Source organism: Salvia hispanica, chromosome 3 (assembly GCF_023119035.1).
Source record: "Salvia hispanica cultivar TCC Black 2014 chromosome 3, UniMelb_Shisp_WGS_1.0, whole genome shotgun sequence".
Taxonomy (NCBI): domain Eukaryota; kingdom Viridiplantae; phylum Streptophyta; class Magnoliopsida; order Lamiales; family Lamiaceae; genus Salvia; species Salvia hispanica.
The window spans coordinates 42,297,227-42,315,247 of NC_062967.1; the positions used below are offsets into that span (position 1 = coordinate 42,297,227).

The following is an 18,021-nucleotide window of genomic DNA, read 5'->3' on the forward strand; positions in this document are numbered from 1 at the left end:
TCGATGCACGGCTTCCATGATAGTATCATCCTTCCCTTCTTGGAAAGGATTCGTCCTCAAATCCGAGCCTTCTCTATTCCTCGCATCCTAGGGAGGCCCACTAGTTTTGTTGGACCCTTGGCATGTCTTCTGTCTCATCCATAGCTCACACCGAAGTGAAGACTCTTGACGTCTAGCAACCGTGGTCATATCAAAAACTTTTATAACAAATAGTCTACTAGTAAAAGGCATGTAGTTTTTACAATAAAAATCCATGACAAAAAACTTTATAATCATCCTCATTAACAAAGTGATGCTATTTGCTAACATGGAGAAGTTTTTTTTGTTTGTTTTTGATTGTAAGTCAAAAGTGCACACTGCTTACGGATGATGCATGCTCGCATAACGCATGTGTATTGATAGTTTTGTAAATAGTTATAATTTAATAAAATATTAATAAATACTTTCATATTAATATTGTTTAATTGTATAATTATAATTGAAATTTAAAATAAAGAAATTATAATTCAAAATATAGCGTTAAAAGAAGAAAAAGAAAATGAAATAACATTTTAAATACTATATACTAGTTCACACGAATAGAAATTAGGTGCAATAACTTTTTTTTAAACTAACTCCAAAAGTTTATTTCAAATCCAACCTCATATTTTATATGAGAGTAACTATAATTTAAAATCTACTTTTTTATAAATCACATAATCAAATTAGAGTACTCGTTATGCTTTTTGTCTTTATAATTAATCAAGCTTCGATTTTTTTTATTTCTTTATGCATCTTGTTTTTTAAATATATAATATTTGAAATAGAGAAAAATAGAGAATGAAAAATGTTTTCATTTGAAATTAGCATTTCTCAATCCTTGTGTATAACTCACAAAAGATGCATCTAATGGCGGGAGTTTCAGTTAAATTGCATAATTAAACTGTTTAGATATTACAATAGAAATCAATATATGAATATTAATTAATTTCAAATGAATTAATATTAATCAGTATGCAACAATTTAGAAACATGCAACAATTAAACATCATGCATAGTTATCAATTGATCGATTTGATAATTTGGATTGGTTCCTTGATTTAATGATCATTTACAACCAAGAGATCTCGAGTTTTAAATGAAAGTTTTTGGTTGATCATTCACAACCAATAAAGTAGTAGGAGTGTTTTATAAGAATGAGAGGTTTTAGGTTCGATACAACGCTTGTTCTTGATTTGACGTTTTGGCAACGGAACTGGTTGGAAACACAACGTAGGTCTTGTAAGTTGTAACTATTGTAACTGTGGATGAATGACGTCGTGATGTAGAATGATTGACGTCACAAATGATGGAATGATTGGCACTGACAAACGATTTAGAAAGAACTTTTGATAAGTCGGATTAAAGAACTCAATCAATTGAAGATTCGAGAGAACTTATGAAACTTTTGTAATCCAACAATGAGGCCAAGAAACTTATGAAAAAATAAAACTTAAAAATATAAGTAAAAGGGAAATAAATTAGAAAGAAAACCAAAATTAAGTAGAATTAAAGACAGTTAATTTAACTTTCTATCTAATTATCCTACTGACTAGGAAATACTACATAAATAATTAAAGATAAGGACGTTGATGTCATTGTTCGACCTGGCTACACCGAAGTACGCATGCCAAATCCATGGTCACTGGTCAGCAATAACTTCGCGAATGATCGTCGGATGGGTGCCTTTGTACTCGGTATTGAACTGGTCTCTCCAAGTGGTCGGACAGTTCTACCATTGGTACTGGTAGTCATCAGGTCGGCGACCGCAGATATGTGGGGCTGAAAGTCTTGATGACGTCCTTACAAAAATACTTCAGACACTCGCGCCTAGTCGTTATGGCAACTTGAAGATACCCGTCGAACATGTAGACCGCTTCTTCGTAAGCCAACTGCCTAATTGCAATTGTGCACTTCTATAATGGCGATAGTCCAGGTCTGCCACCGGCATCGGGACGCTACTAGAAGTACCCGTAACGTGCCGAAAACGTGTTAAACAATATGTAAGAAAAGTTCTCTAAAACGCCGATGGAAAATCACCGTCCCCCGTCGTGGCTCCTCGGCAAAGTAATCTGCAAACAGCCGTTCGACAGCCCCAACGTGGTCACAGATGACCGTTTGTCAACGTTGGATCAGTCTAGGGACCCCAGCTGCAGCTCTGCTTGAGCATGTCATTCCTATTTCGAGTAAAAGTTTTTCGGCTATTAATCGAATACCGATGTTTTGCTCGTCACTTCTCACGTGCGAACAACTTGCATCGTGCTCCATTCCTCATCCTCCGCAGGCTACACTATCTTCCCACTAAGCTTTAGGTGGAAAATCTTGGTGTCAGAAGTATAGGACAAGTTACCCCCAACCTTTTTAACCACCATGTTGATATTGGAGTACTTATAATACAAAGATAGTGGTGATATAATGTTTTTTTCCATCTTGTCCACATTGAAAACATTTGATACAAAAAGTAGTACTAGTATGATAAAAAAAAATTCCATTTTTTTGTATTTTTCAATTTCTCATAGTAAATTTATGAATGTAATCTATAATGTCATTAGCTGCCAAAGGGAGTTACATTTGCCAGCCCAGTAAAAAAAGTAAGCAGAAAAAATAACGATCGTCGATAATATCAATCTAGCATTTGGAAAACGAATCAAACATATCCAAATTAAATACTACCTCCATCCCCAAAATTTTGACACAATTTACTATTTTGGTCCGTCCCTGAAAATTTGACACACTTCACTTTTTACCATTTTTGGCAGTGAACCTCATATTCCACTAACGCATTCATACTCACATTTTATTATAAAACTAATACTTTAAAAATATGACTCATATCCCATCAACTTTTTCAACTCACTTTCCATTACATTTCTTAAAACCCGTGTCGAGTCAAAGTGTGTCAAAATTTGGGGGACGAAGGTAGTAATTGACTTTGAATATTAGAGAAACACACACCTTCTCCAACACATTCTACTCTCTAAGCACTTTGCAACAACTCTAATAAATGAACAATAGCCAGAGCATAATTTGTCTTGCGGAAAGAGAATTTTCCTCGATTTGACTTACAGTTTGATTTGTTTTATTGCTTACATTGCAATTTCCATCTTCGTTCACTTTTTATTTCTTCGTTTTATTTCATTTGTCACTGGACAAGTAAAATCAAATTAGACTTGGTAGTAATAATTAGGATACATGTGCTGTTGACAATAGGTTCTCTACCGTTGTCGTGACTGTTAGGAGAATGACATGACCACATAGAAGTGGAGCACTAGGTTTAGCTAAAGCATTTTCACCAGAGCACAAGGTTCAGCCAAAGCTAATCAGCACAATGCTCTAAAGTTGGGAACTCACTTGGGAAGTCAATGGTTAACAAAATCGTCTGCATCTTGCTCATCCAAATACTCCCTCTTTCTCATTTCCTATACCGATCAGTTCACATTTTGCAGAAAGAGTTATTTTGTACGAAGAACAGCAGACCTCGACGACAGAGGGTCAGTTTCTTGGCAATGCATTTATCCTGGTGATAACCTCATTTCATGGTGCTCCAAGAAGTCATTGGTGGTACAGCGCTCGAACACAGAGGTCGAGTACAAGAGCTTTGCTCACGCAGCTTTGAAGATGAGCTGGATGAGTGAACTTTCAAAGCGGTTCCAGTTATATATGGATGGACACTCTAAGCACGATTATCTTAGCTTCCAGCCTTGCTCCACGTTGAGCTGAACGTTCATTTTGTCTGCGATTAAGTTGCAGCCAAGAAAATCAACCTGAAGCATGTGCCCTATTGTAATCAGGTAGCGGATATCTTCACTAAACCGCTAAGGTACCAATTCTTCTCAAGGCTAAGGAACATGTTGATGTATCCCCTTGACCGAATTAAGGGGAAGTGTGATCAGACTCAGGTAAACAAAAGTAGGATGTAAAACAAGCATTGCTTCTAACAACTAAAGTAGGATTGCATCTACAAAAAATATTCCAATCGTGAACCAGCCAACGTATTTCATACAACGCTCTGCCAGAGCAATCATAATCCTCAATAAAAATCTACACTAGCAGAGAGAGTACTCTATATGTTTTACATTACTCATCTGCAGTTTCCATATTTGCACCTTTAAGATGTAAATGTTTTTCTCTTTTCTGAAACTCGGTCAAACCCTTCCCGCTTCCAGTCACTCCAACTTTCCCAAATGGATCATCAGGTGACTTGAATATGCTCTCGCGCTTTCGGCCAGAGAAGAAACCAACCTTTGGGACAGCCAAAATTCAGTAGAGCACATGAAAAATGAGAACCTTACTGAAAAGACATAACATGTGTAAAATGCTTGTCTTGCAGATTGTAAAGTAAGTTTAAGCATTAGTAGTAATATTTAGTGACTAGATTCATATGAGATTACAGCTTGGAGTTTCGAAGGCAAACAAAATATGTGAATGACAGGAAGAAAAAAGAAATAACAGAAAATAAAGTGATTGATGATTCTAGATTCTGTCGCTAAGATAATTCATAGCAGTGTAACTATATGTGCCTAATCTTTTATGAATTATGCCTGTAAGCACATTGAGACATGCAGGGATAAGCAAATCCCAAAAAAATACTAACATAAATACCACTATACCAGCATTGTGCAAGCATCAAAATGTGTGTGTGCAGGTGTTGCATGTGAGTGACAGACAGATCCGGCGTAAAAGGCGGTGCATGCTCATTTTGAAACACAAGAGAGGAAAACACTGCTAGCTTGCAGCAGTATATCAGCAGTCAGAATCCAATTAATGTGAGCAAAACACAAGCACAAGCAGGCACCCAATGTCAACATACCTTTTTAGCTTTGCCTTTAGTGGTCTGGAATTGCTGCCAGGCATTCTGCCTCTTATTTTGTGTGACTTCTTTTGCTTCCATACGCATTTTGGATTTAAACGCATGGATCTTTTTACGCTTTGCAGCTTTCTGCAAAAAAAAAAGAAAGATACAAAACCGAAGTGTACAAGTAAGAACAGAGAATACCATGAAGTGATAAGGGATGGCAATTTTCCACAAACCACATCATGGGTCCTTCCTCAACCGGTCAACCCTAAAGATGGCATAACCCCTATAAAATGGCTGCAAATCCAAACATACCACATCTTCCGAATCATTAGGATCAATATGAAGTTTTGCAGGAATAGTCCAGGCCTCAAATTCCTTGCTAGCAGATTGGACAATCTTCTGTTTAAGGGCTTCTTTTGTAGCCACAGCAATCTTTTCAGCTTCCAGCAAAGGGTCTGCAGTGCCTTCTTGGATAGGTCTCACATTATCAGGATCCACCTGGAATCACCAAACAAAAATCCTAAAATCTTTCACATCAAATTTTCAACTTTCCGATGCAAAAGCTGATGGGTTGATTCACCACATGCAATCTCAAAAATCACAATACTATATAGTGCTACTAAATTTGGGCACCACCTAACATAACTCATGGGGTCGAGGTGTGTGCAATGTGAGATCTGACTGGGTCAGATAATCGGTTGAAACATTTAACAAATTTTAATAGGATGTCTTCCCATTCATGTTATGTGCCAAGGTTAAAAACAACATATTATGTTTTACTCTCCATGATTGATGAAGCTAAGAAGCAACCAGAAACTAGAATTCATAGTTAATTGAGATACCCCCAGCCAACCCCAAGAATAAAGCACCACATGAGAAGGAAGATAAAATATACCTCTTCCTTGTTACCCCATCCCTCATAGCTGACATAATACCCGTTTGCAGTATGAGCCTCAATGGTTGCATCATACCTGAATATTCAATCTAAATCAACCACAAACAAGAGGGAGAAGAGATAAAGAAACTGAAGGATAAAAACATCTTTACTACACAAAACCCAGTAAAAAAAGGACTACGTACCACTCTCCATCTTCGCTCCAGACTGCTTGGACTTTGATGCCAATAGGAAATTTAATACCATTAATAGCAGTAGCTGTTGGGTTCTGCAAGAAATACCAATATAAGTAGTCGCATCAGCATTGCATGCAGTGACACCTAGTAATCACTAATCAGATATAAAATACACTTGTGTTCAATTTGAAAATTGAAATTATAATATGAGAGTAGTTGAAGTGGTGGTTGGGGGGGGGAAGCTGGCACCTACTGCAAACCAGCATCAGAACCACTCAAAACTGATGGTTCAGGCTATCTGTTGTATTATATAAAACCATGGTTCAACAATAGTAAAGCTGTCATCTGAGATCAGGCATGACCACATTTCAAAATACAGTGACTTCCCATCTTCAAAGATGTCTAACACATATATGTCATAATTGTGTTAGAAATTTTAAATGTAGCTAGGAGCAGCCATAACTTATTGTACAGAATATAAAGAAAACAAAAATACAGTAAACTAAGTTGGAAAAACATGTTTACTTTACTTGAGAAACACAACTCATCAGTATTTTGCAACAAACCTTCAGCATCTGGTCACCCCCCAACCCCTAGTGTCATCATTCAGAGGCGGTAGATCAGTTTTTCTTCATATACTATATATATTAAAAAAAGCAATCGCCACCTGTTGGTCTAAGGAGCCATTACCCCTGTTCCCAGAAGTGTTCTCTTCACAATCATGGTTATGCTTTTCTTTCAGCAGAAAATGACTAACATCTTAAGAAGGTGCCACTATGGGTTTACTGCTTCCTGATATCTACTAGCAACTTAAACATAAATAAGTGGCATGTTAGATGAGAATGTGGAGGAACTGAAAAGCTAATAACCCCCTCCCTTAAACATTGCCCATTTTGCGATTTTAGTTTATTCCTTAAACATTGCCCATTTTGCCATTTTATACCCCATATATTTCACATTTTACTCTCACTAAACAACTTATTTACACAAAAACCAAGCGTGGCCTGAACACCAGCCTAACATTTACGAATTAAATAAAATACCACTATGAACACAAGTACGTATTGGACTAACATCAAAGGTTCTCCCAGAAAGTTGCAGATCAGGAGATGCTTCACCACTGGTCCCAGTAACAAGTTCAGAACTACCATCATTTTGTTTTGCAGTTTCCAGAAGCTCCTCTGTCAATTCAATCACCTTCAGCCACAAATAAACCAAAATTATAATCAGCCAATAATCCTAATACAATTAGTAATAAGATGAAAAAACATGAACTCCAATCCAGTGTGGCACTGTAATAGCTGAAATTCACAAGAGAGAACAGGCTGGCCATCACCACATAGCACACCTGCAATGGAATCAAGACACAAGTGATGGACATCTTGACAAGTCCTAGTGCCTTGTTTCTAAACCCTGACACTTCTGCACACTATGTATGCTTATTTCTTTTAACAAGATGAGATATTCTCACCTTGACAAACCAAAAGGGGAAAAACATCTTTCATGTTCATCTGTCAGAGGTAGTTCCTTGAAACTGCTTGTACGAGCAATAGTAATATTTGAGAAAGAAAGAGAGAGAGAAAATGAAATTAAACTTTCAGGAAAGAAATGACTCTCTAACCTATTACTGCATGTTAATGATCAGTGTTCTTAAACATCTTTAACAGCTAGAACTATGATGATACATGTAATGTTAAACCAACAAAAGAATGGGAGAATCTCATCCTTAGAATGGAGGGATCCACCATCAATGATGAAAGAAAGGAATTTTTCTAAAAAAAAATCACCTCTGCGAGTTCCTTCTCCATGTCCAAAAACTCAGAATTCTTCGGGTCATCATTCAATAGTTTACGTACCTGAGTCATATTAAAGGTGCAAACAGATGATCATATATGCCATATTTGGAACTGGAGTAAAGTAATGTTCAATTTTAAGAGAAACCAAAAATCAAAAGTTAACAATAGTTTAAGGAATGAGAAAATTGTTCATAGGCCTGACATAACTAAAAACAAGATAATGAACAAGTGAACACCATACATACTCCTCCTAATCTGACATAGATACAAAATTAGAAACAAAAAATGAGCAAAACAACAATACAAGATCACCTACACTAGATAAGAAATTTAACGAAATGACTTAATAAAAACATTATTGCCTATGCAGTGAGTGATATCATTTCAAAATCAGAGATACAGATTCTAATAATAAGCTCACCAAAATAATGTAAAAATTTTGTAATTCAGGATTTTGTATTCATCTAGTTAGTAGCTCAATCAAGACTAAGAATTAGTCAATTTCCTCTGCATGGTGTTGTTCATGGTCTTCCAGCTCAAGATTTTACTATTCTTACTATAGGTCCTTTATTATAATCTTACTAACCCTCAGTGGTAAATTGAAAAATGATCCAAAAGTAAAATCCATATTCCTTCTAGGGCTCTTGTTAGATTTAAAGACTAAGGAGAATTCCCAAATTGTACAAAGCTATAACCTCAAATCTTCCTTACCAAATCAGCCAAAAAGAAGTCTTTGAATAATGTACACAAGAACTGAAAAGAAAAGGAAGCACCTGCTGAAGTTGGTCTTCGTAAGTAGAAAGGTTGGCAGCCAATTCTTGGATATTCACCTCTTCGCCTTCCATCTTTTCCTTACAAATTCTACTCAAATTTCTCGGGACGATAATTGAAACGAATCAATCGTAATTCTGCTCAAGACATATATAACAAAAAAATGGGGAATAAACGAAACCCTCGTCAGGGCATGGCGGCAACGGTCGAGTCTCGAGTCTATAATATTTGCTCAGGAAAATATTTAAGTTTCTAAACTTAAACAAAACTTTGATTTTGCATGTTAAATTTAATATTCACATGTAAATTAAACTTAATATATATCATAACTCAACAAATGAAAATGATTTAATTTTGTATAATAAGTTATATGTTGTTTCAATGCCTAAAATGTAACGTTGTTTTAGTTAACTTTTGATAAAAGTCGATTGTCACTTAAGTAAGTTATCAAATTATGTCGGCGTTCAAATATTGATAGGTTATAAAAACAAGAACAAATCAATAATTTAGTACTACATGCAAATGTTAAAGCTGATATGCAAATTTAAAATTTGATAAATTTAGTACTCCCTCCGTTTCTTCATAATTGAGGCGAAACTTTTCGACACGGAGTTTTAAAAAGGAATGTTGGGTGTGTTAAATAAATAGATAAAAAAGTAAGAGAGGGAAAAATGTAGAGAGAATAAAATCTAAAGAGAATAAAGTAGATAGAATAAAGTAAGAGAGAGTAAAATAGGAAAGATAAAAAAGTTATCATATATGGAAATGACTCAACTATGAAGGAACTTCCTGATATGGAAAAATAACTCAACTATGAAGAAACAGAGAGAGTAATTTAGATGAAAATTACTCAATATTTAAAACATCTATCACTTTTTTTAAAATATTCAATTACTTTTTTCTTTATATTTAATAGTATCGATCATATTTTTTATTAACTAAACACATTAAGTAATAGTAACTTCTAAAATCTTGTGTCATCCAAAAAATATCGTCTTGTCTTGGGCGAAGAGTGTAATTCCCAAGCTGTAAAGTTGTGTTGACTAATGTATATGTATCTACGACGTACAACGAATATCGTATTCAAATATAAAATACTTAAAAAATAACTAGAGATTGGACATTCCCTGCAAAAGGAAACAACCTCAACTACTTTGATTCGGATACTATTTGGGATTAAGACTAAAAAGGAAAAATGTCAATTATTTTTTTAATATATTCATTTCGATCCAATATTATTCTAAAATTTGAAATTTCTCAAAATTTTAATCCGATCCAAATCGAAAACACAAAAGAATATGAAATGGATTTTATACATCGATTTGATTGGATATTTGGATTTCAGATATTTTGTTTCACTCTAACTTCTACTCGTTGAGACGAAATTGTTTATGTTTGGGGACTATACATCAATCCATGAGCACTAGTAGATCTGTATCTCGTCTTGCAAATCGAGGAATGCTCTGGGCTGGATCTGTACATGTCAATTAGTTTGTTGTACTTCTTTTGTTATTTTTCCATTTAGTTATTTGATATATTTGAAATATTAAAAAAGTCCACTTTTACACTACATTTTTGCACCCCAATTTTATTTTATAATAACAATCGCAATACAATATATTTTGTAATCTTGCTTAAACTAGAACCATGTCTACTTGAGCTAGATTGACAGGAAAACGATAGCGGTGTGGTTCGATCTTCATTTCCCACCGCTAGCATTTTGGTGTTGGTAGTATAAAATGTTTGTTCTCCCTATCCTATGTTAAGCTCTGAAATTCTCATCGGAAGGATGTGCTAGATGCCCCAGACACGTGAAAGAACTTGGTGTAATTCATCCTCACATGTAAATCTAAATTAAGTAACATGACAAATTTAATTTTCGTTGTAGATTGGTCTTACCTACGCTACATAAAAAGGTGAAACATTTCCATCAAGATGGCTGCTTAATAATAATACAATACTACATATATTTCACCGTTAATTCAATCCTACACGTATTTATTGCATAGTAATTCTTCAACTATAATTGAGTAACTAAAACAGCTCACTAGCCTGAATTAGAAAAACTGAAACCCTCATCAACATTAATCTACTAAGAAATGAATCATGCATCATCCCCAAAGTTGAGAAGCTTCCAAATATCAACGTCAATGGAGAAATCAGCGAAGTCCTCCTTTACATCATCACCTTCATCTTGTTGTTTGTTGCAAGCATCATGAATTAATCCCGTTTCGCCGTCGCCGTTATCAGTGGCTATTTCGAGCAAGTTGCTCCACCACCTCGTGCATTCATCTGCGTCGTGGCTTTGAGATGTATCCGCGGTGACTAGGCCGGGCTCAGGGCGTGGGGATGAGAAGGTCCGAGGTCGGGGGCGCAAGATGTTGCTGCGAGTGATGGATTTCTGGGCTCTGGCCCGACCGGCCTCTGCTGCTGCCCTCTTCTCGATATGGCTGTTCCAGAAGTTCTTGATGTCGTTCGCTGTCCTTCCCGGTAGCCTACCCGCAATCAGGGACCATCTGAAATATCAAGTATACAAATTGAAATATTCTAGTAAAAGATGGAGTGTGAAATATACAATTATACATAATGATTTCTTCCATTTTGGAAGAAAGTGTTAGGAATACAATAAGGAAATAAATTTTTAATGTAACATGTATTGTTTAGCCAGGAAAAGTTTGTTTTAAATGGTGCATCACATGATATTTCTTTCCTAAATCGGATATACTACTAGTACTACTACTATCTAATTATTGGATACCAGAATCATTGAAAAAAAACAGAGATTTTTCAACCTTGCATTTAAGACAATATGAGATCACTAAAGGGCTGTTATCTAACTTGTCGAGCTCCGAACATGCGTGCATTTATGAACATCACATTGTATACTAAATTAACCCTTTTTTATGGTAGAAGTGTGCATAATAATGCAAACCCTCTGATAATTTCTCCTTTCCATGTAACTAATAATCGATGATTGGGGTGTGATATTGCAATTGGCAATTTTAACATTGAAGATTCAAAAAAAATTCGGATACAAGCAAACGACTAAAAATTCTTTTAGTTTCACACAAAGTGCAAAGTTTCAAGGCATTCAAGATTTTTAAAGAGCTGAAAATCAATAGTACGTGTGAAATATTGATAAAATAAATTAAAAGTTGACATCAAATTAACCATGTTTTACATTAATTTTATGGAAAACTTGTATGCAGAGAGAGATAAAAAGTGAGTCGAAAATAAAGAGCAAAGTGCGCATGCCTGTTGCCTAAGAGCTTGTGAAGCCTGACAATGAGATCGACTTCGTCATTCGAAAATTGGCCTCTTTTGATATTAGGCTTCAAATAATTCAACCATCTTAACCTACAACTCTTCCTGCATCTGTTCAGCCCTGATATATATACATTCAAACATAAAACAAATTTGCATTTCACATATATATAGATGTAGTACAGTACTATCTAATTACCTGCTCTAAGAGGAACAAGATGCCACTTCCCTTGGCCATAAGTCTCAATGCATTTCCTAAGGAGAATATCTTCCTCTGGGGTCCACATGCCTTTCCTCACTCCCTCCATTGATTCAATTATCCTCCTCTTCTCTTCAACCAATCTTATATAACTTGGAGCACGTGATGAGAGTGGTAAAGAATTTATGGAGCATCTACCGTATCTGCTCTTCCCGTTCGGTGTTTATGAGTTGCACATATCATCCCAGACCATTTCCGAATTTCTGTTAACTGCTGAAAACGACGTCGCACTCATCTTTCTTTGCTTCGTCCCCCCTTCAAACATTGAACTCTCCGTCACTGAATCCATTTATTGACAAACTACGCGAATCGGTAATGGCTTTGACGGTAAAAATTTGTACCAACGATTTTTGGCCATCAGTGAATTTTACCGACATCATCCATTCGTGTGGATCATACTTTTCCGCCAGCAAAATAATAATGTTTGAAGAACTTATAGATTGTCGAATAATTAAGCTAAGCTAATGAGGTAATTATAATTTAGAAGCTGATAATTTTAGCCAAACAAGTAACTATATTATAGATTTTGCATTGAAGCAACGAGTAATTAAGCACCATACATATATACCTATAGGGTTGCATTTTACTTACTTTCCCTGCATTTTTTTACTTATTTCCAGTGTAGTTTAGCTAGAGATGAGGCTGTTGTTGGTTTCATACAGTTGAAACAAATTCCAACACTCAACGGAAGTAGCCATTGCCGTTGTGCCCCTTGTCCAATTCTTCCTCCCGAACCTCGTTGCGCGATTGCTGTTCCTCTCTACTACATCTGGATAGCATTTCGATGTGCTTTCTTTTCATTCTGCTCTTCAACGACTCTTCCTTCTCATCGACAAAAGACAAGAATCTTCTTATTCGTACAGATGGTGAACTGGCTTGCGCGGAGGATTCTGACAATTTAGGAGAATGCCGCCGGAACTTGCTGCAAATCAAGCAGAAATAGATGAAGACGGCAGCTAAGCAGGTGATTCCACATATTAGGAAAAGCCCCCTGAAGCTCTTCAGGTGAAGTTGATCAGTGTTATCGGAGCTTTTCTGACTGCAAGTTCTTGTATTCAGCCACCTGTCGTGTATCTTTTGAAGTTCGCCACTCTCCGACAGAGATAAAATTGCAGTGGACATGTCCATAGCTAGAGGAGAGTCTCTTGGAAATGCCTACAAAAGGAAGCATGCACAAACCTTACACGATCTAATCAAATGGGAAAGAACGAGACAAGAAGATTTCCATCATATATGTTGCGCAAACTTATAACGAAAACAGTTGGTCATACATCCATGTTTGGAGAAGGATCAGACACCAATTACAAGATCAAGTATCCATAGCTAAATCTAAATGACAATTCGAGTTCCCAAGATGCTAAACCGTACAAAGAACACGTGTATACATACTAGAGCGTTTTCCCGAAAATGTATTCAACTAATGTTCACTTCAAAAACCTTCAAACTTAGGAAAAATTTCATTTATGTCCTGCTTTACAGAATCTGGTGACAGTTATCAGTCAATTTGCCAGAATCTATATTATCCAATACATATTCTAAAATGCTCATTAAGCTCTATGAAGCTAGCAAGGTGTCTCATAAATCAAAACTTTTTTCCAAAATCGAGGGATTTTGAACTGAAAACTTAAGCTGGAGATCCAAACTATAATGAACCCTTATTTGTATGTGCAGAAGGATCAGAAGATTGCTTCTTTCGGAACTCCGGGCAATATTTTTAGTTAGCAACAAGGAATTAAGTACTAGCTCTACAACTTAAATCAATGAAAACAGTTCTAAACCATTTCCATTCTCTTTTTTTTTCGAATTTACCAAATGAATTATTTTGAAAATTTTCTCTGCTAATTGTTAACAATCATGTATGCACGACTCAACCAATTGAACTAGAATGTTTTCTTATATTGACGACAGCTACAAGAATGCAGGCTTCCAAGTTGGCATCAGTTAGTGATATCTTTATGTGACATCAAGGTTAGAAATACTCACAAATCCCCAACCGCTTTTTGTGAACTCTTGTCCAACAGTTTGGAACATGCAGTAGTTTGAGAGGAACAAGTCTACGTATGGACGCTCATCCACGACTGCAGCAACTCTTCCTCTGGTAAGTGCATCTGCATATTCTTCCGGCGAACCGAGAGGGACAAGTCTAGATTTGGCAATGTTGAGCTCGTCGCTTAGATAACTTTCGGCAAAGGACCCCACTTGAAACCCGATATGGTCATTGCTTGTGGTCAAGGACTCAATCCCCCTAATGGTTGGGGCTAATTGTTGAACGGTGAGAATTGAGGTCAAGCTTGCAGTGTAGCTTGATGTAATTATCAAGACCACAAAAAGCCAGAGGATTAAAACCATACGACCAAGAGTACTTGTCGTATTTTCTCCTGAAAATGCAAACAGCCATCGAATGTCAGAGAAAAAAATTATGCTACTGCCAAGATATTAGCCTAAACACTGTTGATACTTACTGTGTGCAAAAAACATAGTTGAAAAGCCAAACCTGCAAGGTGAAGATAGAAGAATACTGAGTGTTTAAACTACCAAATCTCATACAAGTAGAAACAGAACAGAAAAATAAATAAACATAGCTTAGAAGCACGTTCATCGAGGACTCGTGTAAGAAATAGATTGTCTCTCCTAGAGACGATGTTATATTGCTTATAATCTCACCATAAAATTGTGAGGAACTGTTTCTTTGGAGGACCACGAAATTCATCATTTATTCTGTGTTCGAGGATCCAAATCACCACTGCAACAATGAGGAAAAACGCCGCTGTAACAACCCACATCAAGGCACTGAAAGGGCGCATGAAAGCCCAAGGGCTGGAGTTCATTTTCCTGACTGGCGCCACAACAACCAGCCCCGACTCTATATAAGGCTGAGTGAAGTCCACTATCTTGGTACGGTTGGTAACGATTGCTATATCACCAACGACTGCATCAAAGGCCTGCACATAAGCAGTTGTAGAACACAAATTCAAGTTCATTTTCGAGGATACAAAACAGATATTATCAGTTACAGACTACGCTTACATTGGTTGTGATCAGCCTCACGAGCTCTGCATAATTAGGATTCTTGTGTCCATCCCCATATAAGACAAACTTATGAGGGACCGCATATGAAAGCAAGTTTATGGCAGCAAGGAATACATCTATGCAATATCCACCAATCTCATTGGTTTTTTCATCCTCCGAGACAAAAGCTTTGTAACTGACCCTGTTTGGAATTCCAATTTTTAACTGCCTCCCATTATGTGGGAAAACCCACCCTCGTGGCTTGTCCACAGTTTGCCCTGGCCACACCGTGCGGTCTAATTGCTGGCTAGAACTTGAACGATTACGTTCTTTGGTGTAAAGAACCTCTGGAGGCACAACCGAAAGGCCAGAATAGTTAGACCAGTAACCTATTTGCTTGTAACTCCCCCCAACAACATTAAGTATATCAAATGCAGGATGCATTATGGATTTATTATCTACATCAAAGGCAATCGGACCAGTTAAACCTGTCATATTGGTATGTAATATGTTATGAAGCAGTTGACTCCCTCCATCAAATGTGCTTAATGCTCCAAGGTTTAGGGTCCCTCCTCCCAAATGACTCAAGTTTGAGGCATTTGAGAAAGAGATGGTGCCACCATGATCCAGAAACAATTTTACCGCATTAGCAACCATCCAAACAGTATCATAAGCATATAAGCCATAAGGATTGAAGCCAATAGAACCATTGCTTAATCTTTTCCACCTAGACAAGAATTCACTTTTCCTCTTAGAATCTACAGTGTGGGGTCGGAGTGTGAGCGCTCCTTGAATGGATTTAGCGGCTTCTCCAGAAACAGGCCTCGAATCCAACACAGTGGACATCCAAGCAGTAGCAATCCAAACATATCCCTTTCCCATCATGCCAAGTTTATTGGCCAGATCAAAAACTCGAAGTCCAATTATAGAGTAGGCATGCACAACAATCACTCGGGACTCCATCACCGAAACCTCAACTAAAGCATCCCTGATCTCTCTGCGAGTTGCTAAGGCCTCGGGGGGAAGCACTGCTTTGTAAGAGATTTTGCAACGCCTCTCGGCAAGCTTATCCCCTAGAGCTATAATACTTCCACGGCTCTGCTCATCGTCTGTATAAATAGTTACCACCTCTCTGTAACCAAAGTAACTAATCATATCGGCTATGGCTGTCATTTGGAAAAGATCATTTGGTGCTGTTTGTATGAAGTAAGGGTATTGAAGCGATGAAAGGCTGGGGTCCAACGCTGTAAACGACAACATTGGCACATGGAGTTCGTTTGCAATATGTGATAGAATATGTGCCATCCCAGAGGTTTGTGGTCCAATAATTGCAACCTTATTAGTCTCCATGTACTCCAGTCCTGTGTTTAGATTCACATATAATCTTATCTCCGTTATACACTTCCAAAAATTCTTGTCGCAAGAACATAAGAGTAACATTAATTAACTCATAAACACGCTTTCAACCACATATTCATAGAAACTCAAACACACATACTCAGACCAACACAAGCGCATCAATATATGTGGATTGAACATAAGAGAAACATTAATTAACTCATATTCAGCAAGAAGAATAAGGAAAACACGCTTTCATGCACAAATAGTTCATAGAGATTCAGATAAACATACTCACACAAACACACCCTTATCCATACATGTACCTCCAATAATACCAAGGAAGCCACTGAAATTTGAATCGTGATATGAAAGAACAAGTTTTCTTCCTCCAAGAATGGTAGGGTCTGAATTGACATCTTCAACAGCAGCCTCCATTCCAATCTTTGACACGCCTCCATTTATAGTATTGAACGAGAAAATGGCACCTATATTCACATCATCCGGATTCGATTCCTCCTCTGAAAACCCCCCAACACAAAGCAGAGCCAAAAGCACAACCCACAAATTCATCTTCAGTGGTATAAAACCAAATAACTACCAAGCCTAAAACGGAGTCACCATAACAAACCACAAAAACAAGTGCCAAAATTCAAGAATTTTGTTTGAAAAAGCATGTTAGGCCCATTCCACCCAACACAAAGAACTAACTTTTGAGATGGAAATGAAGGAATAATTGACACCGTTTATAGCTATTAAGAATCCTCAAACTGGGGCCATGGCATAGCTAAAATTAGATTCCTGAGAAGTCAGAAACAGTCCACAAAATCACTTTTTTATATAAAAAGAAGGGGCAAGGCTCTACACGAAGAAAAGCATAAACAGAAGCAGAGCGAAAAGGGCATGTGTTTCGACGGGAAAAGGAGAGAATTGGCACATGGTGATGCGGTGAAGAGTGGGATTTGAGTTAATTTTGTTAAATTTGGAGATACTGATGGATTTTGGTGTGCTACTAAACTGAGACTTCAGCTTTTGGCCGCGGGTGCTGCGCGCACTCATCGCTGATGCATGCCCAACTCCCACCAAAAATTTCTCTGTCATGATTCCAGTCCCACTTCATTGCAAGGGGAATGATGAATCATCAACCATCCATTTTTTCAGCGAATGCCGGATTTTTTTTTCTTTCCTTCGTTCTTGCTTTTTGATTAAGAAGCACGTTCTTTTTTTTTTCTAGTGTAAATGTGATTTACGACCATTATCTTTTAATTAATAAATACATCTTTATTTCAAAATTGTCACTTTTGATAAGAACGGTCATTGTAACATCCTTTTCTATTAATTTTTTACAAACTCACAAAAATTTTATATAGTAATATTTTAATAGTGTTTGCTTTTTTTTAAAATTGTTAATGGTAAATTATCAAAAATATTGTTCAAATTTTAGTCTGTCTTTAAAAATTAGTCATTTAAATAATAATAATAATATCCTGAGTGGATCCCTAGGAGAGGGAACCTCCAACTTATCAGTGTTGCCGATCAACGATAGACGAATAGTAGTATTAGGGGATTGATCTCTCTAATTTCGCAAAATTTATTATTATTACCGGTAAAAAATTATCTTTCATCTGTGATTGTGAATAACTGATTTTTTCAATCTTTTCGACCTTACAAATAAAGAGTCATTCTTCGTCAATTTT

At 36.7% G+C, this 18,021-nt stretch overlaps 3 protein-coding genes across 10 annotated transcripts; all 3 read right to left on the reverse strand.

Moving 5' to 3' along the window:
* Positions 1-3,950: 3,950 nt before the first annotated feature.
* LOC125209022 (survival of motor neuron-related-splicing factor 30-like) lies at positions 3,951-8,665 on the reverse strand. 8 transcript variants are annotated; one of them, XM_048108600.1, is made up of 10 exons: positions 8,457-8,529; positions 7,675-7,743; positions 7,359-7,421; positions 7,224-7,235; positions 6,962-7,084; positions 5,897-5,979; positions 5,712-5,787; positions 5,129-5,314; positions 4,829-4,957; positions 3,951-4,260 (listed from the first exon to the last, which is right to left on the reverse strand). In XM_048108600.1, exons 3-10 carry the CDS (start codon positions 7,383-7,385, stop codon positions 4,096-4,098), a joined length of 801 nt encoding a protein of 266 aa, XP_047964557.1. In that variant the 5' UTR covers positions 7,386-7,421; positions 7,675-7,743; positions 8,457-8,529; the 3' UTR covers positions 3,951-4,095. The 8 variants fall into 8 exon arrangements, with proteins under 8 accessions (XP_047964557.1, XP_047964556.1, XP_047964552.1 ...); XM_048108599.1 differs by having other exon boundaries at positions 7,200-7,235; XM_048108595.1 differs by lacking the exon at positions 7,359-7,421 and having other exon boundaries at positions 7,200-7,235; positions 8,457-8,663.
* Positions 8,666-10,397: 1,732 nt separating this feature from the next.
* On the reverse strand, positions 10,398-12,370 carry LOC125213542 (transcription factor MYB114-like). The gene is made up of 3 exons (XM_048114143.1): positions 11,918-12,370; positions 11,710-11,839; positions 10,398-10,970 (listed from the first exon to the last, which is right to left on the reverse strand). Exons 1-3 carry the CDS (start codon positions 12,024-12,026, stop codon positions 10,559-10,561), a joined length of 651 nt encoding a protein of 216 aa, XP_047970100.1. The 5' UTR covers positions 12,027-12,370; the 3' UTR covers positions 10,398-10,558.
* A 101-nt stretch (positions 12,371-12,471) lies between these two features.
* On the reverse strand, positions 12,472-17,589 carry LOC125213541 (glutamate receptor 3.2). The gene is made up of 6 exons (XM_048114142.1): positions 16,651-17,589; positions 15,005-16,347; positions 14,642-14,919; positions 14,440-14,471; positions 13,961-14,355; positions 12,472-13,132 (listed from the first exon to the last, which is right to left on the reverse strand). Exons 1-6 carry the CDS (start codon positions 16,895-16,897, stop codon positions 12,659-12,661), a joined length of 2,769 nt encoding a protein of 922 aa, XP_047970099.1. The 5' UTR covers positions 16,898-17,589; the 3' UTR covers positions 12,472-12,658.
* Positions 17,590-18,021: the final 432 nt, after the last annotated feature.